The sequence below is a fragment of the Physeter macrocephalus genome, chromosome 6 (assembly GCF_002837175.3).
Source record: "Physeter macrocephalus isolate SW-GA chromosome 6, ASM283717v5, whole genome shotgun sequence".
Classification (NCBI taxonomy): Eukaryota; Metazoa; Chordata; class Mammalia; order Artiodactyla; family Physeteridae; genus Physeter; species Physeter macrocephalus.
The window spans coordinates 47,241,455-47,260,624 of NC_041219.1; the positions used below are offsets into that span (position 1 = coordinate 47,241,455).

Sequence of the window (19,170 nt, forward strand, 5' to 3'; positions counted from 1 at the left end):
TATTTTATTTTTTTTGTTGCAATGGTAAATGGGAGTGTTTTCTTAATTTCACTCTCAGATTTTTCATCATTAGTGTATAAGAATGCCAGAGATTTCTGTGCATTAGTTTTGTATCCTGCTACTTTACCACATTCATTGATTAGCTCTAGTAGTTTTCTGGTAGCATCTTTAGGATTCTCTATGTATAGTATCATGTCATCTGCAAACAGTGACAGCTTTACTTCTTCTTTTCCGATTTGGATTCCTTTTATTTCTTTTTCTTCTCTGATTGCTGTGGCTAAAACTTCCAAAACTATGTTGAATAAGAGTGGTGAGAGTGGGCAACCTTGTCTTGTTCCTGATCTTAGTGGAAATGCTTTCAGTTTCTCTGGAGTCTATTTACCAATTCAACTTCTTTTAAAATGTTTATATTAATATTCAGAGACTGAAGCCACATTTTTTAAAAATTCGTATTACTATTAATGAAGCTAAGGTATAGGGTAGGTTACAAGCAATGCCTCCTCATCACTCTTGCCCTGATCAATCATCAAAACACTCTGACATTCAAAGATTCTTGACATGGTTCTTGAAATAATATTAAAGCTAAAGTAAATTCACTATAACTGGAAAATTCTTTTCTAATTTTAAGGGTGAGGTTCCCATGAAATATTTTACCTGTTTTATATATTTCCAGTTAGGCTTATATTAACTATTGAAAAAGAGTTTGTATCACCACTTGGATTAGTCATGAAAAGATCCAGAAAAGGGAAACACACTGTGAACTCCAGGGATTAGGAAGAGAAGCCCTGCCCTTCATTCCCAACGAACTTGGCCTCCTGAAGAGGCACCACACTCCAGTCTCCTTGGTTTATACAGGAGGGGGTCACAGGAGCTCAAGGTTCTAGAAAAACATCCTGATTATAAGATAGACTATCAGAACCTGTTTTTTAAAGTCTCTGAAGTTCTACAGTTCTCAGTGACTTCTTTTAAAAACAGATGTAGCTTTTTAAAAAAGGACACACATTTCACATTTTCTGTACTTTTCCTCTTCCTGCATAGCTGATTAACTTGGGAAGGCTGTCAAAATTTTAAACTAAGATTAGATCATGAATATAGGGAGACATCAGCAGGAAATAATATTTTAACTTTCCATTTGGTATAAAGAAAGAAACAGTTAAATCAAGGTTATGAGGAAACGTGATATTTGTGAGGACAAAGGTTCTTTAAAAGCAAGAGAACATTACCATATGACACAGCAATTCCACTCCTAGGTATGTACCCGAGAGAAGTGAAAACATATGTCCACATAAAAATTGGTACATGAAATTTCACAGCAGCATTGTTCACAAAAGCCAAAAAGTGGAAATAACCCAAAGATCCATCAACTGATGATAAAGTGCGGTATATCCATGCAGTGGAATATTATTCAGCCATAATGAGGAATGAAATACTGATTCATGCTATAACATGGATGTTTAGCATAACTAAACATTATGCTTAGTGAAAGAATCCAGTTACAGAAGATCATATATTGTATTATTCCATTTTATGAACTCTCCAGAATAGGCAATCTATTGTGACTTAAGGTATCACTAGATTAATGGATGTCAGGGATTAGGGGAAGGGGAGTGGGGAGTGACTGCTAATGAATACAAAGGTTCTTTTGGGGGTGATAAAATGTTCTGGAATTAGACAGTGGTGATGGTTGCACAACTCTGTGAATATATGAAAAACCAGGAATTTGTCCATTTTTAAATGGTGAATTTTATGATATGTAAATTGTATCTTTATAAAGCTTTTATTTAAAATGCAGATACAATAAAAGGTGATATGTAAAAGAATCAATATATACTCTTTGTGAAATTCTGGAAGTGAATAAAGGGGATACAATTTTTTAAAAGAAGAAGAGAAAAGCTCTTCACCTTTCCTCCCCTTCCCTCCTTCCCTGTCTGTTCCCTCACAATTCAGTCCTACAGTCATTAGATGGGGCAGACAAAAGTGGCGTCTGCAACATGGGGGAGCCGTGCTCCAGAGCAGGGTCGGAGGAAGAGGGCATCCACCTGGGGGTGGAGGTGCTGGACATGGGAGATGAGTCACATGCCAGGGAGGCTGATCAAATAAGTGAATATATTCAGAACACAGAAGCCAAGTGGCTCATTGTCTGAAACGGTAGTTACAAACATAGAAAGTGAGAAAATTACAATGAACCCTGAGGTACTGGGTTAGAATTGGCGGTATTGGTGTGAACTCACGGTTTTCAATATATAGATTGATATAGAAATACATGTAGATGTAAATGTATGTAAATGCGTATATATGTTTATATGTGGAATATATCCCCTAGGGCTCTGCCCACTTAGAGGGCCTGGAGCAATGAGCAGCTCTGGTATACTCAGATCCCAGATTCTGGATACTTTGTTCCATTAAAAGGAACCAGAGCTCTCTGGAGAAATGGATGATTCTGGCACCGAGGCAAGGAAAGTACAGATGAGTTTACAATATCTTGTATCAGAAAGTACGGAAGTGCTCAAAGAATGATGGGGACATGTCAAAAGGACACAGAAACCAGCATGAAGGGGCTCCTACTGGCTATATTAGGGACAACTGAAACATCAAAATAAATAATGAAAGTAATGGATCATAACCCACTTCATAAAACAGGAAATCTTGAGTCCCTGCAAACATATAAACAATAAATGAATACATGAAAGTCTGGTGAGGAATGGCATATCTACATAGTTTCAAAGCTTCTCCCACAAAATGCTTATTAATTACAAAGTAGATAAAGAGCACTCCACCATGAAGAAGACAGATGGGTCTGATAGATTCCACCTTAATCAAGTGACTGCAGTGAACATCAGCAGTAATGGGACAGACTGAAATCACCGGTAAGCTAATAAAAGCGTTGAGAAGAGCACAGCATCATTTCTGTGACACTCCTGCCAAAGATGCAAGCCTGAATCTAGTCATCAGGCAACATCCGATAACTCAAGTCAGGGACACTCTACAAAATAACAGGTCTGCAATCTTCAAAGTGTTATGGTCCTCAAGACTAAGGAAAGACTGAAGAAGGGTTCTAGACTACAGGAGACTTGCCAAATGCACTGCATGATTGTGACCTGGGGCCGGGGGCTGAGACGGCTGACATGAGTTGACATTACTATCCTTACCGTGACGGCTGGATTGTGGGCGTATAGAACAGGGCTCTGGTTTTAAGGAAACGTACACTGAAATATTTGAGGTAATGAAGCAGCTTACCCCCAAATGGCTTACGAAAGAGAAAATTGTTCTTTGCACTATACTTCCAACTTGTCTGTGACTTTGTGATTGCTTTGTTAAAAACAATAAAGCAGAAGAAGTTCTGGCAGAGAAAGCTCTCAAAAGACTAACCTCCCACAGACAACATCCATAAACTCTGTCGAAATACAAAAAATAACTATCTAAAGGTTCTGAAGAGTGAGAGAAAGCAGGCAGATTTTGGAGGAACTTAAGACTCTAGAAGAAGGGACAAGTATGGAGGGAGTTTCCTGTTCTCAGTGGCTTTGAACCTAAGAGCAGGCCACAGTCAGTGTCCAGCACAAAGCAGGTAAACGCTGCCCCCTAAAAAAACCCACTCTCTTTCTGGCCCGAAGAGCCAGCACACTGAACCCAAAGCAACCACAACCATTAAGAACGTGAGAGGAACCTGAAAGAGGAGGAGCGCCACTTTCTGTGTACGCACTCCGTCCACGTTTCCAGCTGGTGCTTGAACCGTGTGTGTGTAGATCAGACTCAAGAGTCCCAGCAAAAGACCAAAAAGATGAATCAAGATATGAACGACTGCCCACTCACTGCAGGTCAGGGAGAATTTGCAAGTTAACTGCCTGTCAAAGCAAAAGTATCAAAAGTCTCAGAGGAATATAACAGAATCCAGAGTCTCCACAGCACAGCATTCGTGACGTTTAGCACTGCACTGTTTAGTGAACAGCCAGAGCCATGTGTGAATCCTGAGCGCTGTAAACGCGGCTAGGGTAACTGATGAACTGAACTGTTTGTTAAATTTAATGTTAATTAATTTAAATTCTAAACTTAACTTCGCTTTGGGAAAACTTTTAAGTTTGGAATGACTGGGTATATGAATCTAATATTTCAACAGCAAATTTTATGAACTCTAAATACAGATAAAGTATTTCCAATGGAAATTTAGTGTCAGCATTGAGGTCTTCTGTAAGTGTAAAGTACATACCAGGCTCTGCAGACTTAGTACACAGAAAAGAATGTAAAATATCTTATTACCAATTTTAAATAGTGACTACATGTTGAAATGAGATAATATTTTAGATATATTTATTTGGTCAAATAAAAATATTATTAAAATTAATTTCACCTATTTCTTTTTATTTTTGTAATATAGCTACTAGAAAATTTAAAATTACTTATGTGACTCACATTATATTTCTATTGAATAGAACCAGTCTGGGATATTATCCAAATATGCTCAAAAATGAAGAACCAGAGAAATGTGACCCTTCTCAAAGGAAAAAAACATCAAAGCAGGCCAACCCTGAGATGATCCAGATGTTAGAATTACCAGATAAGGACTTTTAAGCAGCTATTTTAACTACGCTCAATGTAGTCAAAGAAATATGCTCATGATTGAAAGAAAAACCAAGAAATCTAAGCAGATAAATAAAAATTATAAAAAAGAACCAAATGAAAATTCTAGAACTGAAAAATACAATGTCTAAAATTAAAAATTCACAGAATGGGCTTCATAGCAGAATGGAGATGCTAAGAAAGAGTCAGTGAATTTGAAGACACATCAATGGAAATTATGCAATCTGAAAGACAGACAGGAAAAATATTTTATAAAATGAACAGAGCCTCAGGGGTCTGGAGGACAATACTAAAATGTCTGAGAGAGCAGAGGAAGAGGTAGAAAAAAATATTTGAAGAAATAAGAGCTGAAAACTGTCTGATTGCTCTGCATTGGCTTGAGCATACAGTAGATGCTCAGTAACCACTTCAGGTAAGAACAAACGCAAATACTAAGTTTCAAAGTACATGTTGACCAAATACTCTTTATATGGAAGCCTTAAAAAATAAACTAATACGACTATAATAGTGCTACACACAAAATATGACAGAAGCTCATGATAATTGTCCCAAACCTGCCAGAATTTAATTGAATTGTGACAAACAAAACTCTATTTGGGACAGTGGGGGAACGCCAGACGAGGTTACATGCTCCTGTAATATACTGCATCCCCTCCTCCTTACTGGGTGATTCTGAGTCTCTTCCGCCCCGTACCTGAGCCAGCACATCCTGAAACTGTTCTCTCGTGAGAGGCAGCAGGAAGGTTGTGATGACTCTTCGCAGTTCATTCTCTGTCACCGTCATGTCGTTACTGATGTCGAGCAGGTGAAAGGCTTTCTTCAACTCATCTCCCTTATCAGTGATTTTTTGAAATAAAATCCGTTTAACATCCAAGGACGACAGTATTGGATTTGCAACAGCTGTGGCTATAAAGGAGAGACAGCTATTTATTAAATGCTCTTAAAGCTAAGACAATAAAAAGCATTTCACTGCGTACTAGAATCCAACAAACTTCTAAACAGTATTTCTTCTACTATATCTAGGTTTACAAGTAGATGACCGGCAGCTGCAAATCCGCAGTCATTTGTTGCACCTCTGAAATTTACATTTCAATCAATACAAAATAACAGTAATAACATTAGAAAAAAAAGCGAGGATAATCTTCCCTATACAGGACGTATGTCACTACAAGTGAAAAACATGGATATTGAAATAAAACTTAGTTAAGAATCAATTTTATCTCAAATAAATCTTCAAAATATTATATTCACTTTTCATCCCCTTGCCAACTTTTGAGGGAAAAACATGTAATTCTTAAATCTACAACCTTTTCCTTTAAAGACAAGGGAGACGTGAGAATCACTGGATACTAAAGGATAATGAAGAATGTTTAGTTCTCTAATGAGCTTGCAGCGCCCCTGCACGTCCTGGTGGGGTAGGGGTCCCAGCTGTAATGAATGGCTTAGGTCCCAGAGTCCCTGTGTCACCAAAGGGCAGCTGACGCCCTACAGACACAGTAACTACAAATTAACTCACGGTGCCAACCAGTGCCATGAACGTGAAGGTGTGATGGGCCCCTTTGGATAGCTTACAACCTACCAGGTCAAGAGGAGGCTAAGAACCATGGGCGCTTGGCGAATCTCTGATATCTATTAATGAGATTGCAAAGGCTTGGTGACCATAGTTCTTTTAGTACCTCTGTCTTACACAGTAAATTCTGGACACGTTAAAATGCCTTGAACATTGCCTCATTTTTTGTCAAACTTTTCACAGCAGAAGCTAGGGGAGGATGACTCTAGTTATTTCCCTTTAAATGAGAATTTCTTGTCAAGCTGTGGAAGCTTCCCGGCATGAGGACAGTGACGGCTTTGGTCTTGGGGTGACCCGGGCCAGACGATGCATTCAAAGTGCCAACGTGGGCCTCCCCAGAGGCAGTGAGGGATCTGCTCACAGCTGTAGGATGGCTGAGCGGTCTTCCATGTGAGGCGGTAACCGAGAACATACACGTGCCGTGAAGACCTTATGGGTCCCAACCTCAGGAGAAGCAGCATGGCGGGTCCTGGGACCACTTCCATCCTTCCGGGGGCTGTGCTGGCCGTCACTGACACCCACCTTCCCGGATGCTCGCTCACCGTGCACACGCGAGGCCTGGGCCCGGCGCTGGGGATGGCTCGGCTCACAATGCCCACGGCCCCCTCCAGGGAGGGGGTTACTTAACTGGGATACACCGGAGATCCAGAACACAGAGTGGTTGGTTTGGGGTGACAGGATGAGGGTCTCAGGAAAATCTTCTCGGAGGACAGAGTGACACTTCCACTGCAATGCTGTGTTCCCTGAGAGCGAGAGGGGCTGGAAGTGGGGCTGCTGTGGAGGACAGCCAGGAGGGGGCATGCAGAGCGGGCACCAGCCAGGAGAGGAGACTGGGAAAGTCAGCGGGGGCCAGGGCACGGCGGTCCTGTCCTCTGGCTTTGGGCTCTGGTTATGGGATGCCACAGCAGGACTGTCATCGAGAGGATAACACAACCCAATTTTCATTCTTAAACTCCACTCTGGCATCACATGGGCGAGAAACAGAAAGGGGAGAGTGATGGTATAAGAGAAGCTGGGTAATTAGAGCCAGCTTAGACAGGTCTTAAGTGAGCTCTACACTAATGTGATGGTCAGCGAGTGAAAAGCCGGAATGAATAAAAGAGATGTGAAAATAGAGGCGGTAGAGTCTACAGAACCTTCTGGTTTGACGTGTCGGGTAAGGCAGGAGAAGAGGATGACGTTCAGGCACCTGGCGTGGGTGGCTGGGTGAGCGGTGAGAAAGCAAACACGGACGATGTGGCCGATGGACTATGCCAAGATGGCCACAACAAGGTCCCCACCACACATGCTTCTCTTACGATATCGTGTTAACTCTCTGCCCATCAAAACGTGGGGCGTGTGTTCCTTCCCCTTAAACCTGGATGAGTCTGTGACTAGAGCAGAATTGACACTACGTGATTTCTAAGACACAGTCACAAAAAAGTACTACAGCTTCTGTCTGGTCCTCTTACGACGCTCACACACCAGTCCCCATGCTGCGAGGAAGTCAAGGAGTCACACAGAGAAGCCACGTGTAGGTGTCTGGCCGACGGTCCCAAGGGAGCTTCCGGCCAAGAGCCAGCACCAACTGCTGGCCATTCGAGGGAGCCAGCCTCCAAGTGATTCCAGCCCCAGATGTCAAGTCGCCCCCAGCCTTGGCACCTCTCCCTCTGACATGCACAGAGCAGAGACAAGCCATCCCTGGGACCCGCTTATATTGCAGATCTGTGAACAAAATACACGACTGTTGCGATTTCAAGCCTCTATGTTTGGTGGAGTTTGTTCATAGCAATGGACACCTGGAACGGAAGAGAAAAGTTTGCGGGAAAGCTAATGAGCTCAGTTTGGGGTATCTAAGTGGGGATGTCCAGTTGAAAACTGAACACATCAATCTAGAGGTCAGAGAGGGTGGGGCTGGGATGGGGGCGTGAGAACTGGCTGTGTGGGAGCCTTAGGGAAGCAGGCGGGGAGAGAAGAGAGCTTTTCCAAACACTGACTTTTAAGGTGTGGAATTTCATTTATTCAAAAAATATTTCTGAGCATCTGTCACACGTCAGCCACTGCTCTAGGCACTGAAGGTACTGCCGTGAATAAGACAGGAAGCTCTGCTCTTGGAAAGCTTAGACTCTGGAGGGGGAAGCAAAACAAGAAACAGACAAATGAATGATGAGGTAACAGTAGATAGTGCCAAGTGCCGCAAAGGCAGCAGGACAAACCAACGAGGTGGGGGGCAGCCGGGGAGCTTAGGACGGTGGTCACAACGGAGCTGCCCTTTGTTACGGGGGGGTGTTTCGGGATGTGGAACCAGATGTCCACCTAGGAGAAGACAGACAGGCAGGAGAGGGCTGGGCACAGAGCCTGGGGAAGAAGGGACTTAAATCTCCCACAAGAACTCCAAGGATGCTCCATGTGCAGGAGCGGCTGCCTGCATCCCTCTGAGTTTCTGTCGCTTCGAACCTCAGAAGCAGCTGATTGACACGGCGGGGCTGCAGGGCTCCGCGTCAGCTGGTGAAGAGTATTTCTCCCTCTGCTCAGCCAGCCTGGAATTCCTCCTCCTGAACCCAGTGTCACAGAGGGACCCCTTTATGTCTTTATGTCTCCATCCTGAAATCTTTTTTCAGACGTTTCACGCGCATTTTCACTTGCTTTCCAAGCAGCCCCATCTCGGCGATCAATAATTCTAATTTTGAAGTATCAGAAATAGTGCTTTGAACCTATTTGAGTTTACTTGAGGGCAGACTTTTTATTTCACAAGCCTCATGCAACTTCTGGAATTTAAAATGAAAGCGGTAGCCAAACTTGCACAACCTGCTGGTGGGAGAGTACTAATTGATATGATCTTTCCGGCGGGGAACTGGACAAAATTTTCTACATCCGTTTAGGATACAGAAAGTCACAGCAGATTGTCATTCTGACCCTGGCAATGAGAACAAGTAGGATAAGCTAAAAAAAAAAAAAAAGGGAGGGGTTTGAAACCCACCAAAGAACTGGGGGTACAAATAAACGAAACTCCAGAAAGGACCAGCCACTCCTCAGAGAGCAAACACCCATGACTCCTTCTTTCACCCTTGCAGAGTCTTGGGAAGAGAAGCAGATGCATCCTACACAGGGGTATGGAGAACACAAGCGATTGCTTACGAGTCACGTGGACCGATCCCGTGGATTTGCACCCCGAGAGCCTCAGTCACAGAGCGAGTCTGCACCCGTCCTCGCGGGCCTTCACACGTGGCACAGGAAGCACCCCAAAGCTGGGAGCGAGGCAGGAGAGCCGTGTGATATGCCCCGAGGGGTGCAGGGTCTTCCCTCCGTGTCAGGCAGCTCTGCTCACCGTGCCCGAGCACAGAGCAGCGGCAAACCCCTCTGGGGCATACGGGGCCCTCACCGAGTGCACCTTGGCAGCCCACTGCAATTGCAGGCAGGGCGGCAGGGCGGAGGGCGACCTCCTCAGGGGCGCGAAGCTAGCAGCTGGGCTGGAGGACAAACAGAGCTCCCCAGAAACCCTCCAAAAGCGGCAGGAGGGCTGGAAAGCAGAGAGCCCGCCACAGGATGCCAGGCTGGCGGCTGGACTGTGAAGCAGAGATGGCTGGAGTCTCAGCAGCGCTCAGATCGCAAGGCCTGTTGAAGGGAAGCATTTGCAACGAGGGGTCACGTGAATCTAACCAAAACTGCAACCAAATCCAGACACAGCTCGACTGAGAAATTAAACGGGGCCAGCCCACCTCACCAGAAGCCTGAGCAGCAGGGCCACTCCTTTTTCTGGTGGTAGATAAGATTTACTTCTGTCTCTACTCTTTTTTACACAGATGTCTGGTGTTAAATCCTTTTAAAATCGCAAGACAAGTAAACAAAGAAAAGGTGACCTGATCAAGAGCAGAAAAGAATCATCCGAAGACCCACAGAGAGAACAGATGTAGAAACGATCAGGTATTTAAACCAAGAATGACAAGTATGTTAAAGAGATTAAGCGAAAACTGACAAAATGCTGAACACGTAGGGAATTTCAGCGGAGAAGTGGAAACTATTTTTTTAAAGCACATGAAAAAGCTAGAAATTAAAAATACAATATCAAAGCGAAGAGCTCATTTAAATTTGTTTAACAGCAAAACTGTACACAGTAGAAGAAAGGACTAGTGAATAGAAAGTCAGGTCAACAGAAATTATTCAAATTGAAACAAAAACATCAAGCAAAAAACATCTGAAAAGGAAACAGGGTGTCTAATATCTGTGGCTCACAGATTCACCCATGAATTGTGCTCTCTCGCATAGGAGTTACATAAGTACGTATCTACACGTGTGTGTGCGTGCATGACGTGCGTGAGAGACAGGCCAGCCAAACACTTAATGGCGACCAACTCTGGAGAGAAGAGGGGTGCTAGGAGATATTATATACGTATGCATATAATCTTTATTGAAATATATTTGTTTTCTCTCTATATATATAATTTTTATTTAGAAAAGAAAAAATTCATTCAGTACTTTAAAAGAACATAAATACAAGGCAAGTGACAAATGAAAAAAGATACTGATGGCACATAAGGCAGATAAAGGATTAATATTTTTAATACAGAGAGCTCATACAAATAACGAAAAAGACCAACCCGCAGTGGGTAAATGGGCAAAGGACATGAACAGGCAGCTGACAAAGGAAAGACATAAACCTGATGAACTTGACAATCAAAGTTAACCTCACCATTAGAGAAATGCAGATTCAAATCACAACGGAATATTGTTTATGCATATCAAATGGACAAAATGTAAGAGAGAATATTCGGTGTTAGGATATTCAGAAACAAGCACTTTTAAGTGCTACGTGTGGGGACGTGCAGCGCAAGCTTCCAGGAGGCCGTCTGGTGGTGTTCACGAGCCTGAAGGGAGCGGAAGCCCTGCAATGCAGCAATCCCGCTTCACTCCATTCTTCTCTGGACTGTCAGAAAGCTAGTTAACCTAAGATACATCCGAAGTATACTCTAGGCGTGGAGCTATTGGGCTGGAGGAGATTTATTACGGATGATAAATGTTTGTGTTGGAAATTTGCCAGTTATCCCTCAACACCCATTCTCTCCTCTTTCCTGAGATTTGGACACATGGCCCATCTGAAATAGCCTCTGCGGTAGATGCCTGTGGCCTCTCACCGATGCAGGCGAGCACAGGTGGCGAGCGTGACTTCTGACTAGAACGTCCTTCTTCCGGTCCATCCTTTCACTACGCCCCTCTGAGCCCTTCCGGTTCCCAGGCTGTGCACTCACAGCGCTTTGTACGTGCTTCTGGACCGGCACTGGTATCGTTCTGCTGGAATTCCTCCTCTCCCTCTCAAGACTGTGACATCCTCCAGGGCAGACCCTCTACCGGACCCGTCTCTTCATCCTCCATCCCTGTGACAGTTCTTGTCACATGTTAGGGCTCAGAAAATGTTTGTGAAGGAAGGGAGGGAGGGAGGAATGAACAAATGAAAGGACACATTTTTGGGAAATTATGTCAAATTTTATTGCTTTAAAACTGAGTGATCCAAATAAGTTAAAATTTTACGTCCACACAAAAATCTGCATGCAAATGTCTATAGCAGCTTTATTCATAATTTCCAAGGCATGAGAGCCACCAAGATGTCCTTCAGTAGTGAATAAACTGTTGTACATCCATACAAGAGAATATTATTCAGAGAAAAAAAGAAATGACCTATCACATCATGAAAAGACATGAAGGAGCCTTAAGTGCATATTGCTAAGTGAAAGAAGCCAATGTGAAAACGCTATGGACTGTATGATTCCAACTAAATGACGTTCTGAAAAAGGCAAAACTACGGAGACAGTAAGAAGACCAACGGTTGCCTGAGGTTGCGGCGGGGAGGGATGAATAGGCCGAGCACAGAGGATTCTTAGGGCGGTGAAACTACTCTGTATGAAGCAGTTAACAGTAGACACATGTCATTATACATTTATCAAAACCCAAAGAACGTACAACACAAAGAGTGTGAACTCTTAATAATGTGTCAATAATGGCTTATCAATTCTAACGAATGTACCACACTAATGTCAATGTTGGTAATAAGGGAAACTGGGGATGGGGAGTGAAGAGGTGTATGGGAATTCTCCGTACTTTAGCTCAGTTTTCCTGTAAACCTAAAACTACTCAGGGAGTCCCCTGGCGGTCCAGTGGTTAGAACTCGGCACTCTCACTGCCGTGGCCCAGGTGCTATCCCTGGTCAGGGAACTAAGATCCCACAAGCCACACAGTGTGGCCAAAAAAAAAAAAAAAAAAAAAAAAAAAAACCTACTCAAAAAATATAGTCTATTAATTAAGAAAAAACCGAGGAGTGAGGCAGTATACTAGATAACATAGTAGTTAATTCCATGGATCCTGGAATCACACTGTCTGGGTACAAATCCCAACCCTGCTACCTACAAGCTGTGCAACTTTTGGGCAAGTGGCTTGATAAACCTGTATCTCAGATTCCCAATAAAGAAAACTGGGACAATTACAGAATTTATTTCACAGCTTTACTGTAAGGATTAAATGTCATGTGAGGCCTCTGTACAGAGTCTAGTACATACTAAACATACATAATGATATATACTGTTAGTATCATTTGCTCAGGAATACTCACATGAAGAAGGTCTGAACATATTTTGGAAACCATTCCTTGAAGACACTCTACATGGCAAAGAGCGGGGTCTTAAATGTGTGAATTTTTGTGGGTGAGGATACAAAGTATGCCAATCTGGTACAACCGCCAGTTTGCACGTTAAATCCCTGTAATAAAAAAAAAAAAGTAGGTTACATTATCTTCAAGCACATCCTACAAATGTGGCCAACCTCCTAGCTATTCCCCTTCTGAGAGGGCAGCTGGAGACTGCAAAACTGCCGCTCGTCATGACCTTCTGGCCAACGTTTCAAAGACTATTCTGAAAGGGAACACAGAATTGTGATTTTAGACCCACTTTTATAGCAGATCCAATAATCTTCAAAAATGGGACAACAGAGAGGCATTTGGATAGGAAAACCCGCCTGCACCTCAACTACCAGTGACTCATTTCTTTAGGGGGTGGGCAGCAGGGGTGGAAAGTCTGGGTACTCTGAGCTCTCTTGAAGTGCCTCACTGCACATCCAACACACAGTCAGAGGCACAGCTGGGGAAAACAGCACCAAAAATGGTGGAGCAAGGACCTCTGAAAATCATCTCCAAAAACGTAAGAACACTGGCAAAAACTGTCAGAATCAGCTGTTTCAGACCTCTGGAAATTAACCAAAGGTCTGCAGCAATCTGGGGAGTGCTTACTCATGAGAGATGCCAGAATCTCAGAATGAACACCAAGTTTTATGGCATTTTAACTTCCCCTATTCCCATCTCCCCTCACCCCCAAATCTGCAATAGCCTTGAAACCAACATCCTACGATCACAGTGAAAACCCAGCAGCCTGCCAGTCACCGGAAGGGAAAGAACAGGGTTGAAACTCCTTCAAAGCCCCATTATCAGAAAATTTTCATTGTATGACTTACCTGATGGCTCCCTGAAAGACCCCTCTCACAAGGCTGTCTTTATTTGAACTGATTCAGAGCTTGCCCAATGAGAACAAGCTATTGTCAAAAGGCATTTGTTGAAATAATTCAGGGGCAATTGTTTAAAATTTTAGCTGCCTGAGCGGGTGGATAACAGACAGAGCAAATAATAGCCTAACCAAAAAGCTTAAACTGAAAAGCTGGGGAATGAGACATCCGTAGGGGCTTTGAGAAGCTCCCACATATTCCTGGGAATCTAGAAGGCTGTGAGCATGTCCAGGGCTATGTGCTTGCCTAGGAAAGACCAGAGAAGGCCCTAAGCTGCCAGCTCCGGCTGACCTTGAGGCTCTGCACAAGCAGGAGGTGGAGGTTGAGGCTGTAAACTGCCTGGCTGAGTGTTGACAGAATGCTCCAACACACACCAAGAGCCCCTCGGCAAAGACTGGAAGACTGTTGTGTCCAGGCATTTAAGGAAAGCTCTGTCCCATCACACACTGACCAATAAGCTAACCAGTCAGGGACTTCAGTGGCCACACGTGACAAACACTACAGACCTTACAAAGTTAATTTAGAAAAGTCACTAAACAAACAAAACATGGAAAGGAGGGAGAATATGATTTCGAGAACTGCCACATTCTTAAAATGTCTTGTTTTCAACAAAAATTTTATGAGACATGCAACAACAAAAAAGTACGGCCCACACATACCTATCTTCAGAAACCGTACAAGCAAGAAAAGAGTGGAATGAAACATTTAAACTGTCCAAAGGGAAAAAAAAAAAAAACCCCACCAACCTAGAATTCTGTATCCAGCAAAATAGCCTTCAGATTTAAAGACAAATAAAGACTTGATCATACAAACAAAAATTGAGGAAATGTCACCAGCAGACCTGCTTGTAAGCAGACCAAGAATTACTAAAATAACTTCTTCAGAGAGAAGAAAAAATCGTATGGGTCAGAAACTCAGACCTACGTAAAGAAAGAGCATTAGAGAAAGAATAAATGAAGGAAAAATAAACATATATGCACCTGATAACACAGCCCCAATATACATGAAGTAAAAACTGGTGAACTGAAAGGAGAAACAGACACTCCAACAATAATAGCTGGAGACTTCAGTGCTCACTTTCAGTACAGACACAACAATTAGCCAGAAGAGTAACAAGGAAACAGAACACTTGAACAACACTTTAAATCAATTAGACCTAACAGACATCTATAGAACACTCCACCCAACAACAGTAGAATACATCTTCTTCTCAAGTAGACGTGGAACATTCTCCAGGATAGACCATTCGTTAGGCCATAACACAAGTCTCAATAAATTTAAAAGGATTGAAAACATCAAGGTATGTTCTCCAACCACACAGGAATGAAATCAGAAATAAGTATCAAAAAAAATGAGGTAATTCACAAATATGTGGAAATTAAACAGCACACTCTTAAATAACCAATGAGAAATTAGCAAATACTTTTAGATGAATGAAAATGAAGGCACAACATACCAGAACTTATGGGATGCAGCTAAGGCAGTGCTTAGAGCAAAAATTATAGCTGTAAATGTCTATATTAAAAAGGAAAATTTCAAATTAAAAATTTAACCTTCTTCCCCAAGAAACTAGAAAAATAAGAGTAAACTAACCCCAAAGTGAGGAGAATGAAGGCAATAATAAAGATTAGAGCAGAAATAAATAAAATCAAATTTAGAAAAACAATAGAGAAAGCCAACAAAATTAAAGTTAGCTCTTTAAAAGATCGGCAACCTGCCAAATTTTTAGCTAGACTGACCAGGAAAAAGTGAGAAACACTCAAATTACTAAAATCAAGAATGAAAGAGAAGACATTTCTATTGACCTCACCAAAAAAAGGATTCTAAGGGAATACTATGAACAATTAATTGTATGCCAACAAATTAGATAACCTACATGAAATGGAAAATTCTTTAAAAATGCAAGCTACTGAACCTGACTAAAAAGGAAACAGAAAATCTGAATAGACCTAAAACAAAAGACTGAATTAGCAGTCAAAAAACTTCTTGCAAAAACACCCAGGACCAGATGGGTTCGCTGGTGAATTCTACTGAGTATTTAAAGAAGAATAATTAAAACCAATTCTTCAGGGCTTCCCTGGTGGCGCAGTGGTTGAGAGTTCGCCTGCCGATGCAGGGGACGCGGGTTCGTGCCCCGGTCCGGGAGGATCCCACGTGCCACGGGGCGGCTGGGCCCGTGGGCCATGGCCGCTGGGCCTGCGCGTCTGGAGCCTGCGCTCTGCAAAGGGAGGGGCCGCGGCAGTGAGAGGCCCGCGTACTGCAAAAAAAAAAAAACAAAAAACCAATTCTTCAAAAACTCTTCCAAAAAAACAGAAAAGGAGAGAACACTTCCCAACACATTCTATGAGGCCAGTATGACATCGATACCAAAACCAGACAAAGACACCAAAAGAGAAAGCTAAAGGCTAATATTCCTTATGAATACAGGAAATATCCTCAACAAAGCACAAACATACTGAATCCAGCACCATTAAAAAGAATTAGACGTCATGATGACCAAGTGAGATTTATCCCAGAAATGCAAGAATGGATGAACATAGGTGGTCACAAGGCACTGAGCTGATCTCCCTGTGCTATGCAGCTTCTTCCCACTAGTTATCTAGTCTACCAAATGTAAATTAGATAGCTAGCGGGAAGCAGAGGCATAGCACAGGGAAACCAGATTGGTGCTTTGTGACCACCTAGAGGGGTGGGATAGGGAAGGTGGAAGGGAGATGCAAGAGGGAGGGGATATGGGGATATATGTGTACATATAGCTGATTCACTTTGTTACACAGCAGAAACTAACACAACATTGTAAAGCAATTATACTCCAATAAAGATATTTAAAAAAATAAAAAATTAAATTAAAATATATGCCCCTAAAAAAAAAAAAAGAATGTAATACACACCACATTAATAGAATCAAGAAAAAAAACACATGATCAACTCAACTGATGCAGAAAAAACATTTCACAAAATCCTACACCCTTTCACGATAAAAACACTCAACAAATTAGTAATAGAAGGGAACTTCCTTGACCTGACAAAGGGCATCAGTGAAAACCAATAGCTAACATCATACGTAATGATAAAAGAATAAAGGATAAAAGTTTTCCCCTAAGATCAGGAACAAGACAAGGACGTCTACTCAACACTGTACTGAAGGTTCTAGCCAGGGCACCTAGGCAAGAAAATAAATAAAAGGTATCTAGATTGGAGACTAATAAGTAAAACTATCTCTATATGCTGATAATATGACTTTGTACATATAAAATCCTTGGGAACACACACACACAAAAAAACACACAAACACACACAACTATTAGAAATAATAAACAAGTTCAGTAAGGTGCAGGATACAAGATCAATATACAAGAATCATTTAAAAATTAAAAATATATATATATACAAAAATCAATTGTAGTTCTACACAACTGCAATGAACACACTGAAAATAAAATTAAGAAAACAATTCCACATACAATAGTATCAAAAAGAATAAAATACTTAAGAATAAATTTAACAAAAAGTACACAATTCGTACACTGCAACTACAAAGTATCACTGAAAAGAAATTAAAGAAGATCTGAATAAACGGAAAGACATCCCATGTTTATGGATAAGATTATAATACTCCTCAAATTCATCGACAGATTCAATTTAATGCTCATCAAAATCTCAGCTGACTTTTTTGCTGAAATTGACAAGTTTAGCCTAAAATTCATATAGAAATTTAAGAGATTCAGTATAGCCAAAACAATCTTTAAAAAATAAAAACAAAGTTACAGGACTTACACTTCCTGATTTCAAAATTTACTACAAAGCAACAGTAGTCAAGACAGTGTGGTGTTGGCATAAGGACAGACATGCAGATCAATGGGATAGAACGGAGAATCTGGAAACAAACCCTTAAATGTAGCCTTAACCGATTTTTGAGAAGGGCTGCAAGATAATTCAATTCAGAAAGAATAGTCTTTTCAACAAATGGTGCTGGGACAACTGGATATCCACATGCAAAAGAATGAAACTGGACCCCCCACTTCATACCATATAAAAAAATTAACTCAAAATCAACCAAAGACCTAAATTTAAGAACTGAAGCTAGAGAGATTGGTTCAAGATGGCGGAGTAGAAGGACGTGCTCTCACTCCCTCTTGCGAGAGCACCAGAATCACAACTAACTGCTGAACAATCATCGACAGGAAGACACTGGAACTCACCAGAAGAGATACCCCACATCCAAAGACAGAAGAGAAGCTGCAGTGAGATGGTAGGAGGGGCGCAATCACAATAAAATCAAAACCTGTAACTGCTGGGTGGGTGACTCACAGACTGGAGAACACTTACACCACAGAAGTCCACCCACTGGGGTGAAGGTTCTGAGCCCCATGTCAGGTTCCCAATCTGGGTGTCCGGCAACGGGAGGAGGAGTTCCTAGAGAATCAGACTTTGAAGGCTAGCGGGATTTGACTGCAGGACTTCTACAGGACTGGGGGAAACAGAGACTCCACTCTTGGAGGGCACACACAAAGTAGTGTGTGCATCGGGACCCAGGGGAAGGAGCAGTGACCCCATAGGAGACTGAATCAAACCAACCTGCTAGTGTTGGAGGGTCTCCTGCAGAGGCGGGGGGTGGCTGTGGCTCACCGTGGGGACAAGGACACTGGCAGCAGAAGTTCTGAGAAGTACTCTTTGGCGTGAGCCCTCCCAGAGTCTGCCACAGCAGAAGCTCCGGGAAGTACTCCTTGGCGTGAGTCCTCCCAGAGTCCACCATTAGCCCCATCAAAGAGCCCAGGTAGGTTCCAATGTTGGGTCGCCTCAGGCCAAACAACCAACAGGGAGGGAACCCAGCCCCACCCATCAGCAGACAAGCAGATTAAAGTTTTACTGAGCTCTGCCCACCAGAGCAACACCCAGCTCTACCCAGCACCAGTCCCTCCCATCAGGAAGCTTGCACAAGCTTCTTAGATAGCCTTATCCACCAGAGGGCAGACAGCAGAAGCAAGAAGAACTACAATCCTGCAGCCTGTGGAACAAAAACCACATTCACAGAAAGACAGATGAGATGAAAAGGCAGAGGGTTATGTACCAGATGAAGGAACAAGATAAAGCCCCAGAAAAACAACTAAATGAAATGGAGATAGGCAACCTTCCAGAAAAAGAATTCAGAATGATGAGAAAATATTTGAAGAGATTATAGTCAAAAACTTCCCTAACATGGGAAAGGAAACAGCCACCCAAGTCCAGGAAGCACAGAGAGTCCCAGGCAGGAAAAACCCAAGGAGAAACACACCTAGACACATAGTAATCAAACTGACAAAAATTATAGACAAAGAAAAATTATTGAAAGCAGCAAGGGAAAAACGTCAAATAACATACAAGGGAATTCCCATAAGGTTAACAACTGATTTCTCAGCAGAAACTCTACAAGCCAGAAGGGAGTGGCATGATATATTTAAAGTGATGAAAGGGAAGAACCTACAACCAAGATTACTCTACCTGGCAAGGATCTCATTCAGATT

General features: G+C 42.4%; 1 protein-coding gene across 1 annotated transcript in view; it reads right to left on the minus strand.

Moving 5' to 3' along the window:
* Nucleotides 1-19,170, minus strand: part of EFCAB6 (EF-hand calcium binding domain 6) — a 239,175-nt gene that overhangs the window by 199,569 nt on the left and 20,436 nt on the right. The window contains 2 exon segments of the mRNA XM_028490698.1: nt 5,270-5,481; nt 12,726-12,871. Coding sequence (XP_028346499.1) covers nt 5,270-5,481; nt 12,726-12,744 — 231 coding nt within the window. The 5' untranslated portion in view covers nt 12,745-12,871.